This window comes from Sprattus sprattus, assembly GCF_963457725.1.
Source record: "Sprattus sprattus genome assembly, chromosome: 8".
Classification (NCBI taxonomy): Eukaryota; Metazoa; Chordata; class Actinopteri; order Clupeiformes; family Clupeidae; genus Sprattus; species Sprattus sprattus.
This window is the reverse complement of record NC_137927.1, coordinates 9,666,105-9,690,394: the sequence shown is the minus strand read 5'-3', so window position 1 is coordinate 9,690,394 and position 24,290 is coordinate 9,666,105. Positions and strand designations below refer to the sequence as shown.

Here is a 24,290-nt window from a genome sequence, read left to right as displayed (position 1 = left end):
CAATGAAGTTCGTTGCCAGTACCTGTTCAGAGCAGCTGTCCAGTCAGACTGCGCTGTTCAAACCTCCCGACTCGGGGTTGCCAGCAGTAACCTTGTTTGGTCCATGTCATCAGAGGCACGGCCTATGTCCCTATCATAAATGTAGGAATAACTGAAGTCCTTCTTTATCCTCGGGTGAGTATGGGATCCTTAAGTAGTGCAGAAGTTATCAGCCTGCCATCTGGTGTTTCAGAGGTTCGGCCTATCACTGCTACCCATTCCTCACAGGAAGCCACCAGCTCTGTGCCAGATAGGATCGACGCGGTGGATTTGTCGGCTTTGTCTGGACAAGAATAGACAGAGGAGAGGAGCCTGTTACAGAGGTATAGCTCGGTTTTCGCAGCTCATGCGATGACTTAGGTTGCACCAATTTGATATCCCATGACATCCCACTACTGGACGACATACCTGTCCGACAAAGGCACCGACGTATTCCCCCCTCGGATTACGAGACGGTCAAAGCTCATATCAACCAGCTTTTAGAGTCACAGGTAGTTAGGGAGAGTAGTAGCCCTTACGCGTCCCCTATTGTCATTGCAAAAAAGAAAGATGGGAGTCTACGCATGTGGGTAGACTATCGCCTGCTAAACAATATGACATGTAAGGACTCTTTTCCCCTACCTCGTTTTGAGGAAAGTTTGGATGCACTTGCGAGGGCCCAGTAGTCTTCCACACTGGACCTTGCTAGCGGTTACCATCAAGTCCCCGTCTCTGAACAGTCTAGGCCCATAACAGCCTTCTGTACTCCATTTGGTCTGTTTGAATGGAACAGGATGCCCTTTGGGCTATGCAATGCACCGAGCACCTTCCAACGCTTGATGCAGCGAATGTTCGGAGACCAACAGTGCCAGTCCTTGCTCCTCTACCTAGATTACATTGTTGTCTTTTCTTCCTCTGTCACCCAGCATTTACAACGGTTGGAAGTTGTTCTCAGTCGCCTCCACAAAGAAGGGCTGAAAGCCAAATTGGAAAAGTGCGCTTTCTTCCGCAAACTGGTCTGTTACCTTGGACACGTGATTTCCAATAAGGGGGTGTCCACCGATCCAGCTAAAATTGAGGCAGTGGCGACATGGCAGCGGCCCTGCCACATTTCAGAGTTGCGCTCATTTCTTGGGTTTGCCAGTTATTACAGGCGCTTTGTGGAGGGCTTTGCAAAGCTGGCAAGTCCACTGCACAAACTAGTGGCAGCCCTCTCTGGGACAAGGTTGAAACGGGGATCCCGCCAGGTAAATGATTCGGCGTGGACAGCCCAGTGTGAAGAGAGCTTTGAGGCTTTGAAGGCAAGGCTGATCTCCGCACTGCTTCTGGCTTACGCTGATTTCGCTCTGCCTTTCATCTTAGAGATTGACGCTGGCCATTGCAGTCTCGGAGCAGTCCTCTCCCAGAAACAGGAGGGAGTAGTATGTCCCGTTGCTTATGCCACCCACCGAGCACAACATGGATAATTACAGCTCCATAAAGTTGGAATTCCTTGGGCTCAAGTGGGCCTTGACTGAGAAGTTTAGAGAGTACCTGCTAGGGAACCAATGTGTTGTGTTCATGGATAATAATCCCTTAAGCTACCTCAAGTCTGCCAAGTTAGGGGCTACAGAACATCGGTGGGCCGCCCAGCTTGCAGCCTTTAATTACGAGATTAAATACCGCTCTGGTCGCAGCAATCAGAACGCTGATGCCCTCTCTAGGCAGTATATGTCTGGTGGTAGTCTAGGCGAGCACACCCTCCCAGAGACTTCCCTGTAAGCAAAATGACGTCCCCTCGACGTCCTGTAATGGTCTCTCTGAACGTTCTAAAAACGTAAATGTGTATGGTTCCCTTGACAACTTTAGGACGTTTTGCACGACGTTCCAAGACCGTCCCGAGGACGTTGCGGTGACAATTGGGAAACGTTTTCTATAGGTCCTGGGGACGTTCTGCAGGACGTTGCAAGAACGTCCCTAGGACATTGCGGTGACGTCTGGAAAACGTGTTTCTATAGGTCCTGGGGACGTTCTGCAGGAAGTTGCAAGAACATCCTGAGGGCATTGTGGTGACTTCTGGAAACCTTGTTTTAGACGTCCTGGGGACGTTATTCAAGGACGCACCGCGGACGTAGCAGGCACGGTGTTTTTGCTGAGCTAAATGAAAAAAATAAAATAATAATAGATCGCGGTGCTGTCATTTCGCTTACATGGCTCACACACACACGTTCAAGATTATTTATATAGCACATTTTATATGATATACATAGACACACACAGAGACACAAACGCGCTTTCAAACTTGATTGCGAGGCATGGGAATTGAACCGTAAACCTTCCTATTACTAAACCACTTCGCTACCACTTCACTACCATTGTCTGATTCTTATTTTGTCACTTTAACACCTTTATCACAGTGTGAGACAGCCAACAAACTTAGTCATTTTTTCCGAGGGTTTGAGAAAAAGCATATTGTAGCGATCTCAGTCACTACGCATTGAGGGTTTTCCGTAATGATTCCTTTTTTAATTAACATCCATGGCAGGGACGTGCGGGCAGGGAGGCAGAATAACTAGCCAAACTAAGAATGATGAAATAAAATAAATATGAATGCTTCTCTACTGATCTGTGCTATAAATTTAATGTCTGCATGATTCCAATACAATGCATAGCCTACATAGGAAGGTCTATCAAGTCTAGCGTTAACATTGAGCTTTCCACAGGCCTTCAAAGATGCTGCAACAGAAAGCTCACCGGTCAAATTGTCTGGTTGGAATTTCTTAAACATCCCGTCTCGCAAACACAATCTGGATTTGACAACAATCCAAATATTTAGGCCTATAAAGCAAACGTGCACTGCCTTTATTATGTTTTAAAGGAACAGGCTAATCTGCCGTTAGAAAGTTATTTAACAACACGCATATGTTGCATTATACTGTCTATGCCCGTACGAGAGCGCCGGAGCCGCCAGAGCTCGCACTCGCAGCATATTGAAAATTGGAGCAGTGAACTTAGTTAAAATTTTTGAATTATGAACAATGAACTGAACTAGTCAAGGTTCAAGGTGCGAGGATATTGATAGTCACAGTAAAATTTTCTGTTAGCACTGTGAAAAGGCTACGCAAAGGATTCACAAGAGGGTCGAATAATTTTAGAATCTCTGCTCTCATTGAACAGAGCAATGACCATGTTGCGGCGCTCATTTTAACGCCACAGCAGGTTGCGATTAAAGGCCACTTATTGACGCGCATCAGACATTAATGTTTTTGTTTCCCATTGTAAACTTAGGAAAACAAACATGTTGCATTCTAAACTAGCTGATTATGTTATTATTTAAGCTATGCAGGCCGTCAGTTTTCTTCAATAGGCTAATTTAGAAGCAGAAATAGATATTTGGCCGGCTTATCATTAAAATGTCTCGCAAATGAAAAACATTTTTCTCTAGCGGAACCTCTGGTTCAGAGAGGACCATCAGAGGACGTCAAGGGGACGTTTTGGAAGGACCGAATGCGAACGTCCCGCAGAGGACCACAGGTAAAGGTTACTGGGACGTTTTTAAAGGATGTCCTGGGGACGTATGCTGAGAGACCAAATAAGAACGTTCCCTAATAGTCCTTTTTAAGGCTCATGCAAACGTCACGCAGAGGACCTGCAGGTAAAGGTCACGGGGACGTTTTTAAAGGATGTCCTGGGGACGTATGCTGAGAGACCAAATAAGAACGTTCCCTAATAGTCCGTTTTAAGGCTCATGCGAACGTCACGCAGAGGACCTGCAGGTAAAGGTAACGGGGACGTTTTTAAAGGACGTCCTGGGGACGTGTGCTGACCAAATTATAAGGTTCCCTAATAGTCCGTTTTAAGGCTCATGCGAACGTCACGCAGAGGACCTGCAGGTAAAGGTAACGGGGACGTTGTTAAAGGATGTCCTGGGGACGTATGCTGAGAGACCAAATAAGAACGTTCCCTAATAGTCCGTTTTAAGGCTCATGCGAACGTCACGCAGAGGACCTGCAGGATAAGGTAACAGGGACGTTTTTAAAGGACGTCCTGGGGACGTGTGCTGAGAGAACAAATTATAATGTTTCCTAAAAGTCCGATTTAAGACTCATGCGAACGTCACAGAAGGACCAACCGTAGACTTGCTACGAACGTCAAAAACGTTCTGGTAACGTCCTTTAGCGAACGTTGTGCCGGGGACCAATTGGGGACGATTGGGGACCTTGCGAATGTCCTGTTAACGTCCTGGGGACGTTCCCTGTTTGCGGGGTTTGGTCCCGGTCGGCCTGCAGCAGGTCTCCCCACCCGCCCTAGTGGTGTCGCAAACACAGTCAGTGATGGCGGTCTTTCCGGGTCACTCCCCCTCTGAGATCCGCTCCATGCAGGAGACCGATCCTCTCTTGAAAGAGGTCTCCACCTACTGCTGACGAGCGACGACGGGTCCCTACACCAGCTCTGGGGTTCCTGCGCCACTGGGACCGGTTGGTGGAAAAAGAGGGTGTATTACATCGCCAGGTTTTCCGGCCAGATGGGGGGGAGGAAGATTTACAGCTTCTCCTGCCCGCCGCCCTCAGAGAAGAAACTCTGAGACAGCTGCATCAGGACCATGGCCACCAAGGTGTCGAGCACACCACTGAACTAGTGCGGCGCCATTGTTATTGGCCAGGTCTATTTGCCGATGTCAAACAGTGGTGTAGGGAATGCGATCGGTGCCAAGTCGCTAAGGATTCTGGCACGGTCCACTACAGCTTCATGGGTCACCTGCTTGCATCTAGGCCCAATGAGATTGTGGCTATTGAGTTCACCCAGTTGGAGCCAGCACAAAATGGGGTAGAGAACGTGCTTGTTATAACGGATGTATTCAGTAAGTACACCCAGGCTATCCCTACACGAGATCAACGGGCTTCAACAGTCGCTAATGTGTTCCTGAATGAATGGTTTTACCGGTTTGGTGTCCCTAGCCGCATTCATTCTGATCAGGGTAGGTGCTTTGAGGTCCACCTGATCAAGCAGCTTTGCTCCCTATATGGCGTGATGAAGTCTCGCACCACCCCATATCACCCCGCTGGTAATGGGCAGTGTGAGCGGTTTAATCAAACCCTCCATAACCTCTTGCGCACCTTGCCAGTGTCGCGTAAACGTGACTGGACTTGCTGCCTCCCACAGGTTGTCTACTGCTACAACACCACCCCTCACCAAGTCACTGGAGAGTCTCCGTTCTTTTTAATGTTTGGACGGGAACCCACTCCCCCCATAGACTTTCTCCTTGGACGGGTCCAGGAACCAGTACCAGGGACGGTGCAGGACTGGGTAGTGGAGCACCAGGCAAGGCTCAGAGTGGCTTTTGAGGGGGCACAAGAGCAATTGCGCGCATCGGCGGGCCGTCGAAAAGAGCGGCACGACCAAAGGGTCCATGAGGCACCTTTGCAGGTGGGTCAAAGGGTCTACCTTCGTGACCACAGTGCTAGGGGTAGGCACAAAATCCAGGACCTTTGGAGTCTACTGATCTACCAGGTGATTAAAGCGCCTCTGGGAGAGAAGGTTGTTTACACCATTGCCCCAGTAGACAACGTGCATAAGGTACAGACGGTCCATCGTGATCTTTTAAAGGCCCAAGTCACCTCTGCCTCTACGGCTCAGCAGCCCAAGGCTCCCATCCCAACAGTCTCTGTCACGCCCTCAGTTGACCCTCCTGGGGAGGAGGACCTATGGCTCATGGTTCGGGACACACCCCCAGTCTACTTGGTTGGCCCAATCGTATTTGCTACCGATGGGGCCATTGAGCCGGCACCTTTGGAACATACGACGGCTCCAGAGGACTGTTTCATACAGGAGGGGAGCCTACCATTGCTTGCCCCTGAAACCCCTGTTGAGACTCCTAGCCTCACCCAACCGGTCCTGCATCGGACTGTGCATTCCACTGCGGGTGGGCACTCGAACGTTCATCATCTCCCAAAGCCCACTGCAAACAATGATGGAGAGTAGGTACCTTCACCATTTGGACCCAGTGGTAGCCAGTCGGTAGCAGAGGTTGGCATCAACCCTTATCGAATTCTGGGCTTACAGGTCGTAGTCGTCTGGGCGATGACTCAAAAAGAGTGGGGTAGAATGTGGCAGAGTGGGCTATGCCTCTGCCTCAACAGTCCATCCCCCAGTTATAGTAACACTGATTACTGGGCGGGCTGATATTTTGATATATAGGCCATCATAGGTCACGGGGAGATACTTCCTCCTAACCTTGTTTTGATTCCGGGTGACCATCGGTTAGTATGGTGGCGTGGGGTTGCAAGTTGCACTACTTGGACCAATGCTGCTAACGAAGGTAAGCAACTTTGGCATTGAGCCACTTTGTCCATTGCTGCACCTTGGATGGTTTCTAAAACGGCTCGTTCCCTTTTCTGTTTAGCACGAGTGGTTCAGTGTCTCCGGCACAGCCGGTGTAGCGGTTGCTCTGACGCTGGGTGCTCTGTGGTAATCAGCTGGAGGTAGGCTGGTATCAGTAACTAGTACCGCTCTGTATTTTAATATGTAGGGTTAGTTAAGAGTACGGCTCAGTATTTTTAAAGGCGCATTAGTTATAACTAACAATGCTATCCCCCTCTCTGTTTCATTATTAGTCCGAGACTCGCTGTCCCTGAGTGTGCAGTCATTGCAGCTCCGCATGAGCAGAGAATCGCCAACTGCCTCCCCGCCCTGGACAAGGCTGCTGTTCTGTTCTGCTGTGAAATTGCATGTTTAGAATTCGCCGCATGCTCATGTTTTGTTTGTTTGTTTGTTTGTTTGTTTCTATCCTTGTTTTCCTGCATGCATGGGGCTAGGCTGGGCATGTTGATTCCATCTCCGCTACTTGGCCTGCATGTTTGTTGATTTGTGTTTTTGCTATGTCAGCTAGGGTGGTGGTAATTATGAGTATCTAGCTTAACCGTGTTTTGTTGCGGGCTTGTGCATCTGTGTGTGTGGGTGTGGGTGTGGGTGTGCCGTTAAGGTAACCCCGGGTACTGTGACAAGCTGCTACTCCCTGCTGCCATTGGAGGTCTTCTCAGCCCTTAGTCCCTCTGCTAAGATAAGTAGCCTCAGTGATACAGCAACACTTTAGTCCACTCCTTGACTTGCTACTGTAAATGGGTTGCTAATTCCAGTGCCTCTCTCTCTCTCTCCCTGGACAGGTGTGGTGTGTTTTCCTGTGAGCGACAGGCTGACCCCCAGGTCTGACGTCCCAGAGCTACCCCCCTTCATGCTCATAATTGGTAAGAACACATGTCAGATTTCACATATCTCAGTTTTACTTCAGGGTAATTCACGACCCCAAGTAGTCTGCAAGCGCCTTAGCCACAACCACTGGCTCGATTTTCAGCAGCCTCAGACCACTCCTTTAAAGCTCCTTTGAGTGACCGTCCTCAAAAAACTAAATCCAACAGAGGTGTTGGCTGATTTAGCTACAAAGCCTCTAACCTGTCTCCTCGACTGTCGACTTTGTGTTTGCCAACCTCGTTGCCTTGCTTCCGCTAGACTAGAGCAGACTTTAGCTCCTTCCTTTTAAATTCTTCATCAATCGTATCTTCAAAGGGAATCGTTAGCTCAATAAAGTAAACAATGGGCTCACACTCAGAAAACAACACTGTCTGGTCTCACAGTCAGTCACAACAATACAACAATTGCCCCATTTGCCAGTACTCTTTGTGCTTGCCTGGTATCCACTTTTCTGGCCCTCTCGCACAAAATAAAACCTACTGTCCCTGTCATCGCCTATGTCTACACATGTAGCGTTCCTGGGTCGGGCTACATTTATGTCCAGACAAAATATGTTATAATGAGCCAACACCCGAACACAACTTCCAGCTTCTGTCTTCACTCACTTAGGTTCTGCACAGCTGGAAAGACATCATAAATGGCTACAATAATGGATTTAAGACGGTTTGTGTCCATAGCCCAAAGTGATCTCCAGCTAATCTTCCTCATCTTACCACCATGCCAGTTCATCCATTGCCTTGTTTTGCTTCAGAAGCCGCTGCTGCTCATCTAGTTTCCTCTTCTTGCTAGTGAACAAAGCTAGTTACCATCTGGCTCCTCGCTAGCAGTGTCGCCCTTACCTCATACTTTTCAACTGTCACCTAGCCCAAACCCTGTACCTGCCCAATGATATCCCCATGCTATAATACTTCTGGTGCATGTTGAACCACTTCTCGTGGATTCCACTTCTTCCCTGTTTTAATGTTGGAGCAGTGTTCTTGACTACTGGATCCTTAGACTGTGACAAAGTCTTCTCCAGGCTGGTCTTAGCATTTGAACTCCAATGTCCAATTGGTGGTGTGTTCATTAAACTACAGATAGCAAATGGTAAATCATTAACCTTGAACAAAGCATACACCCAGGTAAAGTTGCTGTTCAGAGGACATTTAAAAGAAATGATTCATAGGAACTTAATTCTAATCAAATGTCCATACAAAATGATCAGGCATAACTGTAATGTTTTTACCATTTTGGTTTGCTTGATTGCTGGGCAAAATACCTTGCTGGGATTGGCTTGCTATTATCATTTCTTTATGATACATTTCACACTGTACACTTACAGGCCCTAACATTTATTGAATCCTAACATCAAACCTCTCTAATAATAGAAGCAAAACAATTGCACATCCTACTAAAAAAAGTAGAGAAATGTTGAGAATAAGACATCATTATTGCACCAAATTATGTTTATTGATGGTAATTGGCTTTAGAAGTTGGTGGCGAGTGGAATGGATGTCAAATTTGGTCATTTTGCCTTCATTTCTGTGGACAAGAAAGGCTTGTTTAGACAAGGAGGGAAGAATGGTCACTTGCCAAAACTAAAGCTTAATGAAATGGATGTTAATACTGTACAGTTTGTTAATGAACACGTCATTTGTAATGCTGGTGCCAGAACACATGGTTATTTTTTTGAATAAAATGACTGGTTATTAAAGATAAGGTTTCAGAAATGGGTTATGCCATATCTGTAAAAAACCTCTCAGTCATGTCAAGTCATGGCACTGCCCATATTCAAACATCACTGACAGTTATTTAAAAACTTATTGAACAACTATCAAAAACCTTCCTCATATCTCCTTGACTAAGGAAGACCAACACACTCTCTTCACAAAAGTTTAATTTCCTAAGAATAATGAAGCATCATCTCAAACTCCATCATGTTGACACGGTAGTCTGTTTAAACCAGCCTGAATTATTCCAAGGCCATCATCTAAAAAAAGATAGCTTTCTTTCAAGCTCAAGATAACCAAGTGGGGACCAGTGCTTAACAGAACAAAAAACAAACCCTACAGCAAGGAGAGTGCAGGAATAATAACACCTCCCAGGCACATTTAGATTGAGGTGTGGTGACTGAATACTACTCACAGCACTTGTACAGCCTGTTGAGCCTGTTGATGTCGTTCTGGCTCATCTGGGTGGCCTTGCCGAGAGCGATGTTGCTGTTGGGGATGGGCACCATGGTGGGGCGGTTGTTCTTGGAGAAGGCATACCTGGAGGACATGGGGAGGACGTGTAGTTCAGTCTGGAACCGCTCTGTTTACTAAAATTCTGGACTCTTTGCCCAGATAAAAATGCAGTATATTTTACTGAACTAATATGTATTTTAATATCAGGAAGTACATGATTGTTTTGTGTTCTAAATATAAGTGCAAAAAATATATAACAAATGTACTAATTACAAGTACATTTCTCCCTCAGTACTACTTAAATGTACTTACAATAATTTGTATTAATTAGTACTAAATACTGTCTACCTTCAGAGACTTTACAGATGGTTTGTTGAAATTCAAGTTCAGTCTTCTCACCTTAACCAAACCCAACCCTTAACCTTAACCATAAATTGTAGTTAACAGAGTTTCAACAGATAGTTTGTTTATAATCTGAGCATCTGTAGACAGTCTTCAAAAGAATCTGTTGAATCTAATAAAAGAACTCTTTCAAGTACATACTAAAATGTTTTGAGGTATGGGAAAACTGGGGACAATTGTATCATACTTATTTTTTTAATGGGGTGAAACTATGTATTACTCTGCATCACTAAAAACTGATTTAAAGTCTATGATCAAACATTTTCTCAAATGACTATACAATCTTTAATAGTTCTTTTAGTAGGCTACTCTAGAGAAGCGAATGTACTGGAGACCCATACATAAGGTCCACCTTTTGTAGTGCTATATACACCTGACTACATACATGAAGAGGGATGAGATTTATCCCATTTAAAACACATAATTGAATTGTTTGTTTTGAATCTGATGCCACTGACCTCTCATACTGCATGACAGAGTTGTAGTCATAGGCAGTTCCCTGGTTGAGGGTGTTGATCTTGTTGAAGTTGTACTTCATATCTATAGGAATCACATGCAAGAATAGTTTGTGTTATAAATACACGCTGACTCTCCTGAAAGAAGATATTTCCATATTAATATGAGCATTATCTCTGAGAAAACCACTAGTTGCAGTGTTGATTGTTTCTGTCTCACCATCAATGATGTTCTCATAGTAGACACGAATGTGGTTGTCACGGTCGTTGCGGGTCTGCTCGTGGTTGAAGCCCAGAGCATGGAGCAGCTCGTGCTGGACGGTGCTGTGGTACAGACAGCCGGAGCGGCTCAGAGACACGGTCTGAGCGTTACCAGTACGACCAACGTAGGAGTAACATCTGGAGGACGCAGGTCAAAAACAGCAACGGGGTCACTATCACAGGAAAATAGTCTTATGGAGGTCAGCAACAACATGGTCACTATCACAGGAAACGAGCCTTACAGATCTCAGAGGCTTTGTAGGCATAGTAATAATAATACATAATAATAATAATGGATTTTATTTATATAGCACACTTAAAAATACATTGAAAGCTCGGTGCTTTACAGGGTAAAACAATCAATCACTAAAATCAAAAATAATAATAAAAAAGTCAGACAAGATAGTGGTGTAAAGCCAGTATCTGAGCCTGTAGAAAGACGTACAAGATACTGACCTACCCTCACTTTCCCTTATCTGATGAATCTCTGTTGTTAGACACTTACACTCTTGGTTTATGTAATACCAAACGAAATAATACTAAGATCAGGTCTTACTTCTCCACTTCTGATCAGATTTGGAATGCAACACATATTGTTGATAGGATCAATTCCAGGAGCTGCTTTACACCGGTGTAATTCACAGTAGACTACTCTATTGTTAAGCATGATCTGAATGGTGTCGGGTAGCTCACCCGCTGCGAGATTCGATGCTGATGTAGTCCCTCTCGTTGGAGCGGCGCTTGAAGCGGATGCAGGAAGAGGAGGCGAAGGAGTCCAGACCACGCTGAATGATGGACAGCTCGCGGGAGGCTGTTGGGAGCGAAAATTAAACATTGCCTTATTTGGCAAGTCTCCTTAGAGAGCGACAGGGTAGCAACACATCAGAGTGACTGTAAAGATGAACCACGTGGGGGGGAAAACCTCATCATCGCATTGTGATAATGTTGTCATTCACTGTCACTAGCGGTATTTATGAAGATTTCTGTCGCAAACAAACAAAAAAAATGTGCTACAGCACAGAGGTTGCTGGAACAGACCAGCATATCATTCTTACTGAGAATGCAGTTAGTATGAATTGTCACCTTTTCACTGTTTTATTTAGCAAACTGGACTCACAGTAGTGGTTGGCAATGACATAGGGCACGTAGACCTTGCCGTCATTGTACTTTCCCCACATGCAACCACGGGAAGTGCAAGGGTCGGCATTCCTCTCAGCCTCGTTGAAAAGGGCGATGTCTCCCATCAGCTCGGGCTCATCAAAGTCAGGAGCTGGAGGAGCGAATTGGAGAGACCATTATTAAAGACCACATTCAACAGCATCCTAACCCTTACAAAACATTCTTGATAAAACCACACAAATATATAGATACAATGTCTGTGTGCAAATGTGGAAAAGTAGCCGACAATATCATTCACATCTGTTAAATTGGCCTACTGCTGATTTTCCTCTGTAGGAGTATGTACATAATATAACCAATACATTTAACATTGAAGCACATAATAAATACCAGTTTTATAACTGTAATCTGGGATAAGAACAACAAGACAACAATTAAGGCCAATTAGGAATAATATATCTGTGTGAATACATCATAATAATTTATGTTTATAGTTTTGGCATCAGGTAATATGATATAATGGCGGGGTGCCCATACTCAGGTCCCTGTTGGCCCTGTCCAGCAGCTCAGAGACAGACAGCTCGGCAGTAGTGTCCTCCTCCACAGCATTCTCTATTGGGAGCGGCACAGACATCACACACACACACACACACACACACACACACACATAATCAGCTGCAGGCACTTTGGGTCAGTTCAATGACAGAGATAGTTCATTTAATTATGAAGAAGGAATTTAGTCATGAAGCACATGTCAAAGGTACTCTTTAAATTTAGGTGGAAGCCTTTTTTTATGAATTCACTTCTTACCGAATTACCGATTACCTTGACTACAATAAGTTGATAGATTTCTTTTTTTTTTTTTTTTTTACTCACCTGTCTGAGAGAGGAAGCAGGATTCATATGGTATTATTGAGAAGAGAAAGGATGAGATGAGAGGTTAGAGCACATTCATTTTGTAATCATTTCAAATGAAATCAGTCTTGCATCACATAGTATATATATACAGTATATATATATTTACATACATATACTGTAGATATATTGTATAGCATATACATTCAGTGATGCAGGAATATCATTAATATCAGTAGGAAAAGTGAAGTGTGAGAGCATGCACATGTGAAAAGGGTTCTGTAATAGTCGTCAAGTGTGAGAGCACGCACAGGTGAAAAGTGTTCTACTGTTCTACTATTGTTGATTACTTCTATGACATACTAATCTGCTTAAATTCTGCAGTTAGAGAATAAATTGATTGTGGGCAAAGTGGAATACACATTACACCAATTTTATGCATAGTCTCGTATTGTAGATTTCCTGCTTGATTTAGATTACAGTTTGGCCCGTGACATAAATTGAATTGGACATATGTGCCCTGAGAGAATAGAAAGGCTCGTCAGTGACAGATAAAGAGTGACTTTGGAGTAAGACCTCGTCGACGTAAGATCAGGTTGCATGTGTAGAATTAAAGACGTCAATGGGGACAACGATCCTCACCTCCACCTCCTCAGCCCAGGCAGACACCAGCAGCAGGGCCAGCAGACCCACAGCGAACTTGAACACAGCCATGACAGACTGTACGCAGAATAGAAAACAAACATGAGTATTCAACACAGTTAAGCATTGCATGTTAGTGGTAGTCATTTTGGGTGGAGAATGGTAGCTTTTATTTTTACAGTTATCCTTCTCGTAGTGGTCGTGTTACTTTCTACCTATGAGATATAAGGATTACAATAAATTATGATCGTTAGGCGTATTTACACTTTAACCAGCACCATGAATGTATGTGAGTCCCATGCTATGTTGAGTTTATTTGTACACTGAAACAGAAAGAATGAAAGAAAACACTTGTATGCATCTGATTTTTGTCCTTTCACACAAGTGACTTACCTTTGAAGTGTCAGAAAGGCATTGACTGCTGGACCATGGGAGGACTGCAACGTTTTATACCTGTACCCTCGCACACATGCTGATAACTCATCCCAAATATGGCCAAACCATGTGCTTGCCTGGGCACTTTTTATCTGAGCAAACAGTAACTCCTGCTTCCATGCTAATTCTTGCAGGGACATGGGAACATATAGGAAATTATAACATGGTCTGGCGGTTTTATCATATATCAATATGTGCACAGCCTTGGCAAGGCACATTCAGGTGTTCCTTTCCCAAATTCCTTGGCTCCATGTTGACTGTTGACATGAATATACCTGAGCTTTTGTTGTGTCATTGCGAATACCATTTCCACAGCTACAAGTAAACAAATACCTAGCTTCATTTATTAGTCCCTCAGTATTGCATTAAATTGTACAATGTGTGGTCAATATTCTTTGATTTAATTTAAGCATTTTTAAATATATATCTAAATTTCATTCCTCAATGTTTTATGTTTGATTCAATCAGTTAAATAGTTTGTTTCACTTGTTCAGGTTTCATAATGTAATGTAATAATGTTTGTCTTGTCATAGAAATGTCTCAGAAGATTTAAGTGTTGAGGTAGAAGATTTATTTCAACAGTAGGCCAAGAGTATACACAAAGTGGATGTTTTTAAACATACGAAAGAACTATTAATTGATGTTTAATAATTAATTGATGAAGTTGTTTGGTCAATTCACAGCCACTTCAAGATGTGCAACAGTAGCTTAATTTAAATTTCTCTGAAACAAGTAGCCGTATACTTGTAAATATTAGTGTGAATCTAAATCAGGGAGCAACCTGAGTCTCCAAAATAGATGCTTGCCAAGAATGATAAAAACCATGAAAAAAAGCCATGAATTTAATATTTTTCCATGAGATGTTACCAAGGTTCATTGTTCGCTCCTCCCCTGTGAGATCTGCAGCAGCTGCAGGCCTCATATCTCTTGCTGTTTGATCTTTATTGACTCTTTAATTAAGGGCAGGGCCATCGTATGTTGGTCGGTGAAAATCCTATTCTACGCATCTAACTCTACACATCTTACTCTACACATCTTACTCTACACATCTTACGCTACCCATCTTACTCTACGCATCTAACTCTACACATCTTACTCTACACATCTTACTCTACACATCTTACGCTACCCATCTTACTCTACCCATCATACTCTACACATCTTACTCCACCCATCTTACTCTACAAATCTAACTCTACCCATCTTTCGCTACCCATCTTACTCTACCCATCTTACTCTACGCATCTTACTCTACCCATCTTACGCTACACATCTTACTCTACACATCTTACTCTACCCACCTTACTCTACCCATCTTACGCTCAACATCTTACTTTCATCTGACAGTTAAGGTCCAAGAAGGAAATAACTATTTCAACCCCATCACTAGACTGTTGGTTAGTACAATCCATGTTCAAACTCAGTGCTTATCATCAGCTGTTGGATATTACAATCCATGTTCAAACTCAGTGCCCATCATAAGTTGTTGGATATTAAAATCCATGTTCAAACTCAGTGCCTATCATCAGCTGTTGGATATTACAATCCATGTTCAAACTCAGTGCCCATCATAAGTTGTTGGATATTAAAATCCATGTTCAAACTCAGTGCCCATCATAAGTTGTTGGATATTAAAATCCATGTTCAAACCCATCAGCTGTTGGATATTACAATCCATGTTCTGCAAAGCGCTGGTGCTGTGTAGTGTAGAGGTTTTCTTCTAGATGTAGGAATATTAGTGAGTACATAACATTGGTGTCATCCTATGGGAGTGATTTTCAGTGTTTCATCAATATTTGGAGTATGGTTGGTAAATCATAGCAGTTACTGTGTCTACTGATATTCAGTTATCTAATGATTTCATGATCACATGATGATTACTCATATAACTCAAAGCGCTTTACAGATGAATGCCTCAGACATCTACCCATTCATACACTAGATGGCAGAAGCTTCTAGCTTCTATGTTGCCAACCAGCACAGTGTTTGTGTGGTCATTGTCTTGCTCAAGAACATTTCGACACTTGGTGATTCGGGATCGAGCTAGCAACCTTCCAAGTATTAAACGATCCCCTCTACCTCCTGAACCACTATCGCCCCCAAATAACTGGCACATGCTGTGTAATATGACATGAGAAACATGACTCCAGAAAAAGACATGAAAAACATCCAAAATGTTTTCCAGAAAAAGAGCAGAGAAACATGTGTGCTCAGGGTGTGACCAGAGAGTTGTGATTGTTGTTGATTAATGGGATGGCATCGTCCTGGACACTTCTAAATATATCCCTGCACGTGGGTATGATAATTCATTTCAGCGAGGACAGGTGTTGTGCTGCCTCCCTCCCACAATCATTTTGATCTGCATCAGTGTAATCAAGAACATGCAGAGAGATCCACAAAGGAGATGCATTTTATTCTCTGCCTAAAATGCAGACCATAATAACATGACAAATGTAATTTAGTGATCAGTTCATTAGCAAAGTATAACAGGATTCATCATGATTACTGTATTCCTGAGAGATTTAATGTTCACAACCCTAGAAGCTGCTGTTGATGCACTGAGGCATGAAAAACTCATGTCTTTTTATATTAAAAGCAACGCTGTTTCTTATGTTTGCGTGTTGAAAATGCTTTTAATAACACACCAGTTCTGTGTTGAGTAAAGATTTGTGAAAGCCATTGGTGGCCTTGAGCTTCTGCCAGATTCAAAACTTTGGTAGACTGGTCAATTCAAAGCAGTTTTTATACAGTCAGGGGTGGCCCTAGCACATTTGGCGCTCTAGGCAAGCTTCACTCCTGCCCCCCATATAATAATATTTTTTCTCACAGTTTTTGTAGGATTCTAGGATTTAAGGATTTACCTTTGTACTTGGCACGTTTTTCTTCTTCTTCCTTTCTTTTCTTCTTAAATTGCGCCCCAGATGGCTTTAGCCTCTTCATTATTTTGTTCTTCAAAGTTTCTTAAACACACACACACACACTCTGACCAAATGCCTCACTGTGCTAGCATGTTCTGACAACACCAAGGAAGAACGTACCCCTTCCGTTTTTTAATGTAAAAATATTGTTTGGGGATTTAGAAGTGGGCGCAAAAAAAACCTCTGCCCAGCAAAAAAAATAAAAATCTTCTTTTTGCGCAGTTTTTGGCGCCCCCTCTGAGTGGCGCCCTAGGTGACCGCCTATACCACCTGTAGGAAAGGTGTATACTAGCCTGACGATGTCATACTCATAATTCTAGTCAGAATATGAGTCTGAGATCGGACAATTGGGCTGTGATTATGGGGCGTGTTTCAGCGAACCAGGACAGAAAATTCCTCTTCGCTGAATTGGATACCTAGAACCAATCAGAGCAACGTAGTATTACCATCTGACAGATTAAACTTTTACCTGATCCCGTAGGAAGGACGGCAAAAACATCTTTTCAATCGACAAATGCCTTGATCGCGTTTCTCTGTTCCTCTTTCAAAATGAATGCGCTGTCAATATCTGCTGAGATATGCCTGCTCACGTTACTTAATTAGCACTCAAGGCTAGAAGCTACCATTAGTTTCAATGATTTTTTTTGGCCAACGCGTTAGCATAACCAATCAATAATGGTCTAGAGTGCTTTAGTTAGGACCTAAAATCCTCGGCAACACTCGTTTTGCGTAAACACAACTAACCGAGTCAATGTAGACATAAAAAAGTCGTGTAGATAGCTTAAATCATATAAAATATGTCCCACTAAGCTCCCGAGACGGCGCCATCTTTGTTCGATGTATATTCCGGTATATTCTATCTATATCTGTCCATCAACGTATAAAGCCCGCCCTTACAATTTGATTGGTTTAGATTGCTTTCTCAACCTTTTTGAAACGTTAAATCTCTCCCAACTAACTCGATTCCAGACTGAATCTCCCAGACCAAAAATTTTGTGGGCGGAGTTCAGGCTGGTATCCAGGCTAGGTGTATACAGTAATGTTTGTGCAACTTTTTTTGGAAAACCAGATAATAAAAGAATAAAGTTGATTCTTTGCTCTGTATTTTTTAAATTAAGGAACTATACCATTATTCCATGTGTAATGAAAATACAGAGGAGGGGAAATAGCACTTTTTTGTTAGATTCTCTGGTGTACACATTTTGTGAGACTACATTTTTAGAGTACACCAGGTGCACCATGTGCCATGTTTTGATGTTCTTCTTTTGTTAGAAGACCTTTGTTCATGGGACAATCACAAGGAAAAAATAACAACACACCAAAACCTTCATTTTGCACTCATGTTCTGATGTTTTATTGAGTGAATGCATTTTGAACTGCCGAGCAACAAAGCATTGCTATCAAATCAGATGAGATTAAAGCTCCGGTGATTAAAGCATCTGGAGTTCTCCCTCAGGCAGCCTGGCTGTTGTCCTGATCAATGCCTGTGAGCTTCTGTTTGGATAAGAAAAACACAGAGTGGGTTTTTAGGAGGACACCCCATCTCAAGACAGTCCACTGCACAGTAATACATGTCATTATATTTACACAGTATTCTGTTTAAACCTTCAGTCCAGCCTGAATGATTCCAATGCCATTATCTAAATAAAGATAGCTTTCTTCAAGCTCACGCTATTGGGGCCTAGTGCCTAACTGAACACAAAACAAACCCTACAGCGAGGAAAGTGCAGGAATAACAGGCCCATCTAGATTGAGGTGTGCAGGAATGATACTCACAGCACTTGTACAGCCTGTTCAGTCTGTTGATGTCGTTCTGGCTCATCTGGGTGGCCTTGCCAAATGCAACATTGCTGTTAGGGATGGGCACCATTGTAGGGCGGTTGTTCTTGGAGAAGGCAGTGCTAATATGACAGAAATATACATCCAGAATGCACATGAAGAGATGAGAAAATGGCTTGTGAAAATATCGTCAAATGGATGGATGAATGAATGACTGAATAAAATAAGGAATGGGTTACTCAATCAATTCATGAATCAGTGAATATTATTTGAGAGTAGATCAGCATGCATTGTGTTACTGACCTGTGGTACTGCATGACAGAGTTGTAATCATAGGCAGTTCCCTGGTTGAGGGTGTTGATCTTGTTGAAGTTGTGTTTCATGTCTGTGTGAAATAATAAGTTTTAACCTCTAAATGTTATCTCTGCTAACTTATTCTTTTGAAACAGCTTCTGCCTGCTATACAAATATGATCATCATATACAGTAGGCCTATATGAAAGTATCTAAGTGCATGTTACAAACCCCCATTACAAATACACTACTAAGACGGAGGGGAAAATAATGTTTTTGATCATTCGTTCAGATATGTTATCCTACTATCAACGATGTTCTCCCAGACAACACGGATGTGGTTGTCACGGTCGCTGCGGGTCTGCTCGTGGTTGAAGCCCAGAGCGTGGAGCAGCTCGTGCTGGACGGTTTTGTGGTACAAGCAGCCGGAACGGCTCAGAGACACTGTCTGAGCGTTACCACGACGACCAACATAGGAGTAACATCTAGGGATGTGGTTTGGAAAATGTGTGTTAAGTTAAGAAAAGGTTGAGAAATTCACATTACATTGGTAATTAAAGATGAACAGCCATTAAGGACTGTGTTTGCACACGATTGGTGGGACAATCAAATACTCATTTTGCATTTTAGTTGTGATTTTTGGTTTATACCCGTTACGAGACTCAATGCTGAGGTAGTCCCTCTCGTTGGAGCGGCGCTTGAAGCGGATGCAGGACATGGAGGAGAAGGAGTCAAGACCACGCTGAATGATAGACAGCTCGCGGGAAGCTGTCGAGGCAGTACAAAAAAAAAAAACACTTAAATAATCACCGGCGGAAAGACTGTGTGAGTAGGCTATCTTTAGATGTGACCAGTAAACTAGCCTACATGAAAGAGAAAATGCAGTTAGTACCGTCAACTTTTGCTCTTTCATTGAGCAAACTGTACTCACAGTAGTGGTTGGCAATAACGTAGGGCACGTAGACTTTGCCGTCATTGTACTTTCCCCACATGCAACCGCGGGAAGTGCAAGGGTCGGCGTTCCTCTCATCGGGAGAGTTGATAGCGATGTCTCCCATCAGCTCGGGCTCATCAAAGTCAGCAGCTGGAGGAGGGAGACAGCAGAGAGCACTGCGGTTACAAATGATCAATACCGTCCGCTTAAGAATAAAAATAGATCTTCGGTACATGTTCTATTGCCATACACAAGTGCTGCAGAGTGGACTAATCGTTGGTGTAACAGTAGGGTTACAATTAGCAAATGAGCTAGAGTTATATCTTAGGAAACACCTTGAGATACAGTCAGCTCATTTTTTATTTTATACTAGAGCAATAACCCTTACACCAAGTTATTTCTTCATTACATGAGAAGATGTTTACATTGTTTTCTATTAAGCAATAGTTAATCAATAATGAATTCAATAAGACAGCTGATTCAAGAGAGTGTTTGTCTGGTGGACGTGGACGTACTGCGGTCCCTGTTGGCTCTCTCCAGCAGCTCAGACACAGACAGCTCAGCATTGGTGTCCTCCACAATCTCATCTGGGAGGAAGTGAACAGTGTCTTGTAATTATTAATCTCCCTTTTAACATCAAAATAACTTTTATATATAAATATAAGATGTATAAATATACTGTATATATTCATTCATGCAGTGTTCAGCTGTATTATGTTTTTTTTTTTTTACCTGTCTAAAGGAGAAGAATGCAGGTGGAACGTGTAAACAGAGAACACAGAGTGAGAGTATTAAACCATTTGACCATAAACCATTTGTTCTAAAATACATTTTGCTAATGTGAGATCTAGCGAGGTCTTTGAATTCATCCCGATACTGAATTGACAAAGCTGGATATGTGTTGCTATGAAGCTATGAGAAGACAGGTTGCAAGTGTTATACTGTGAAACTGTCTCACCTCCACCTCCTCAGCCCAGGCAGACACCAGCAGCAGGGCCAGCAGACCCACAGCGAACTTGAACACAGCCATGACAGACAATCACCTGGGGGAAAACATCACCCAATAAACATGTTTGTTTAAGTATTAGTATTGCATGGACAATGAATAAGATAGCAAGAAAACATAAGCATACGACAGACACTGTATAGTGCTATACACTTTACCGTAATGCCTCACGAGTGGATGAGTGAAGTTGTTACAAGGGGCTTATATAGGTCTCAAAGCTGCTTCCACTGTGATAAAGGCTACCAAATATAGTCAAAGGAAAAACACGTGAATCCTTGGAAATGCATGGGTGCACTTTACGTATCAATGTCAATAGGTATTTTATCATGCAACCTTGACATATGGAGATTGGGTATTTGTCCTCTGTGGGTTAATCATGGATTTGGTAATAATTAGAAAATATGAAGTTTTCTGATAATGCATGTCACATATGTTAAAAGACGAGTAAGATTCAGGATTTAAGCGTATTGTTCTGTAAAGTTCTTCTATTGTAGGATTTGTTGCCTTTATCTATGTCATTCTTTTGTAAAATTGTATTGTATGAAATTGTATGACTACAATTACTGGCATAATTATGTTATTATTATAGTCATTACGTTTTGGAGAGGCCTTGTCACTAATTCAGATATTTCTGTCTGCTGTTTTGACGGCTCAAAGAAAATAACTTTTATAAGTTTAAACTTTTTAAGTTTTTATATTGGTCTACCTATTATTCCATGTTTTCATGTCTGATACACATCAAGGCTTTGAGTCTCTAATAGCATATTCATGTTCCAGGATATTGTGACTATGTTGTTTCTTTTTGTCATAGCCAGGGGCGGCCTTTCCTACAGGCGGTATAGGCGGTCGGCTAGGGCCCCACTCAGAAGGGGGCGCCAAAAACTGCGCCGAGCAAAAAAAAAAACAAGAATTGTTTTACCCTTTCTATATCCCCAACCAATCTTTTTACATTAAAAAATAAAGCTAACATTAGGGTAAAATGAGCCAAAAATCGAAAACGGAAGGGGTATGTCCTTCCTTGGTGTTGACAGAACATGCTAGCACAGTGAGGCGTTTGGTTAGAGTGTGTGTGTCAAGATACTTTGAAGAACGAAATAATGAAGAGGGGCGCAATTTAAGAAGAACAGAAAGGAAGAAGAAGAAAAACGTGGCAAGGACAAAGGTAAATCCTTAAATCCTGTTCCTAGCCTAGAATGAATTCCAGATAAGAAAACGTTAATGAAGGCGTAAATTGCCCCGAGTACTTTAGTGAAAAAAAGATGTACCTTATCATTGAAAGTACTCCTACTCCCTGTCACATAGTTCTTTGAGTATTCAACAGAGGCGGGTAGGCTATATCCAAAATGTCCATTTATTCTACATTATACAAAAAAACACATGGCGCATATAAATCCAATAGCCAGTTCAACAACACCTCAAATATAGTGCGAGCTAGCTAGCCAGTTTGATTAGACATGATTTAACTAATCAAGAGCTATGCATCTTGGAATGAAAAAAGTATGTCAGGCTGTCCAAATACACCAAAATACTTGATAACTACATAATAGCTACATTTAACAAATAATACATACTGTAACGTCCGGCATAGTCGGCCCATAATGCCGTGCGGTGGTCGCATACTTTTCTTTGTGTGATACACAATGTTTCTTACTGCTCTTATTGCATGTCGTTGTTCTGTGTTGGGACCAGTGGTGTAGTCCAGGGTACACGCAGGTATACGGAGTATACCCACTTATTTTTCAGGCAGCAAAATCGCCTAGTATACCAACCTCTCAAAACAGGGCGTTTAATCCTGTGCTGTGTGGGCTGCTTAAAAAAATGGCAAAATTAAGAGTATACTCACTTCTCCAGGGACCACTACACCACTGGTTGGGACTGAGTTTATACAGGTATATGACGGTAACACAGTCTGTTCAAGATAACCTGTAGCAGGGCATAAAGCCTGTGCCATTTTGACATTGTGTTGTGTTAAGTATTTAGTAATAAAAATCCATAACAAATATTTCGCACTCCCGTGATTAGTTACAATACTTTTGTTATATAATTTCAGATTCACTTTATTTTATAAACATTGTTTGCAAGCGATTGGGAAGATGACGTGAAGGTGTGTGTGTATCCATAAACAGTTGAACAGGGGGGCGTGGTCGGAGCGTAGTTCAGCACAGGCCTGTATTTTCTCAGTGATTTTGTTTTTCAATTAATGTTTGTTCATCGCTGCGATCGTTGTTGTGTTTATGTGAAAGAAATACAGTCTTAGGGCAAAATAGTGTTCGTACATTGCCAGAAGCGAAGCTCGCCTAGAGCGCCAAATGTGCTAGGGCCGCCCCTGGTCATAGCCATTTTTTATCACCAGCCTACAACCTCAGAACCATCTTCGCCTGCTTATGTTTGAACACCAAATAGTTTATTATTGTTTTCCTTGTCATATTGGACTGAAAATGTCTTTGTAACCAGCACCATGTTCCTTCTGCGGCAACCTCTATACGACACACGTGTTACCACAGGATATGATATGGGCTTCATGTTCCTCTGGGTGAACATTATCAGTGATCTCACCTGGTCTGCTCACACGGGCAAGGTGGTCAAAGCGGCCTGGAGATGCCTCTTCTTCCTGAGGAGACTGAAGAAGTTTCATATGGAATCAGTCATCCACACTAACTTTTACAGATGCACTCTAGAGAACATCCTGACTGGTTGCATCACAGTGTGGTATGGGAGCTGCACAGTCAAGGACCGTAAGGTCTTACGCAGTGTGGTCAGCTCTGCTGAGTTCATCATCGGCAGGGAGCTCCCAGCCCTGCAGGACAGCTTCCACACATGACGCCTCAAAAAAGCTGACAGGATCCTAAAAGACTGTTACCATCCATCCTTTAGACTTTTTAGCCCGTTGCCTTCTGGCAGGCGCTACCGAAGTATTCGGTCTCACAACTGTAGATTGGAGAGCCGTTTCTTTCCAAGGGCCATCAGGCTTCTAAATGGACAGTGATACAGTCTCGCCACTTTACATGTTACAGTTTAATCTGCTGTTTGCACTATCGGTAATATTGTATGTGATACCAGGCACTTTTCTACTCACAGAGAACTCAAAGCGCTTTACAGATGAATGCCTCAGACATCTACCCATTCATACACCGATGGCAGAAGCTTCTATCTTCTATAAGTTGCCAACCAGCACAGTGTTTGGGTGTTCAGTGTCTTGCTCAAGAACATTCCAACACTTGGTGATTCAGGATCGAGCTAGCAACCTTTCAAGTATTAAACGATTCCCTCTACCTCCTGAACCACTATCGCCCCTAAATAACTGGCACATGCTGTGTAATATGACATGAGAAACATGACTCCAGAAAAAGACATGAAAAACATCCAAAATGTTTTCCAGAAAAAGAGCAGAGAAACATGTGTGCTCAGGGTGTGACCAGAGAGTTGTGATTGTTGTTGATTAATGGGATGGCATCGTCCTGGACACTTCTAAATATATCCCTGCACGTGGGTATGATTATTAATTTCAGCGAGGACAGGTGTTGTGCTGCCTCCCTCCTACAATCATTGTGATCTGCATCAGTGTAATCAAGAACATGCAGAAAGATCCACAAAGGAGATGCATTTTATTTACGGCCTAAAATGCAAACCATAATAACATGACAAATGTAATTTACTGATCCACATGTTGGTGGTTTATTATAAACAGTTAATTAGCAAAGTATAACATGATTCATCATGATTACTGTATTCCGGAGAGATTTAATGTTCACAACCCTAGAAGCTGCTGTTGATGCACCGA

The 24,290-nt window shown here is 42.8% G+C and overlaps 2 protein-coding genes across 2 annotated transcripts; both read right to left on the bottom strand.

Moving 5' to 3' along the window:
• Positions 1-9,361: 9,361 nt before the first annotated feature.
• On the bottom strand, positions 9,362-13,216 carry LOC308368898 (high choriolytic enzyme 1-like; the record flags this gene model as incomplete). The annotated part of the gene is made up of 7 exons (XM_080843188.1): positions 9,362-9,494; positions 10,271-10,352; positions 10,488-10,666; positions 11,222-11,339; positions 11,646-11,798; positions 12,185-12,257; positions 13,145-13,216. 7 exons carry the CDS (start codon positions 13,214-13,216, stop codon positions 9,362-9,364), a joined length of 810 nt encoding a protein of 269 aa, XP_080699314.1.
• Positions 13,217-17,949: 4,733 nt separating this feature from the next.
• On the bottom strand, positions 17,950-20,533 carry LOC308368878 (low choriolytic enzyme-like; the record flags this gene model as incomplete). Its single annotated transcript, XM_080843161.1, has 8 exons — positions 17,950-17,991; positions 18,212-18,398; positions 18,580-18,661; positions 18,876-19,054; positions 19,220-19,337; positions 19,501-19,653; positions 20,019-20,090; positions 20,446-20,533. The coding sequence occupies 8 exons, from the start codon at positions 20,531-20,533 to the stop codon at positions 17,950-17,952; spliced, it is 921 nt and encodes a 306-aa protein (XP_080699287.1).
• Positions 20,534-24,290: the final 3,757 nt, after the last annotated feature.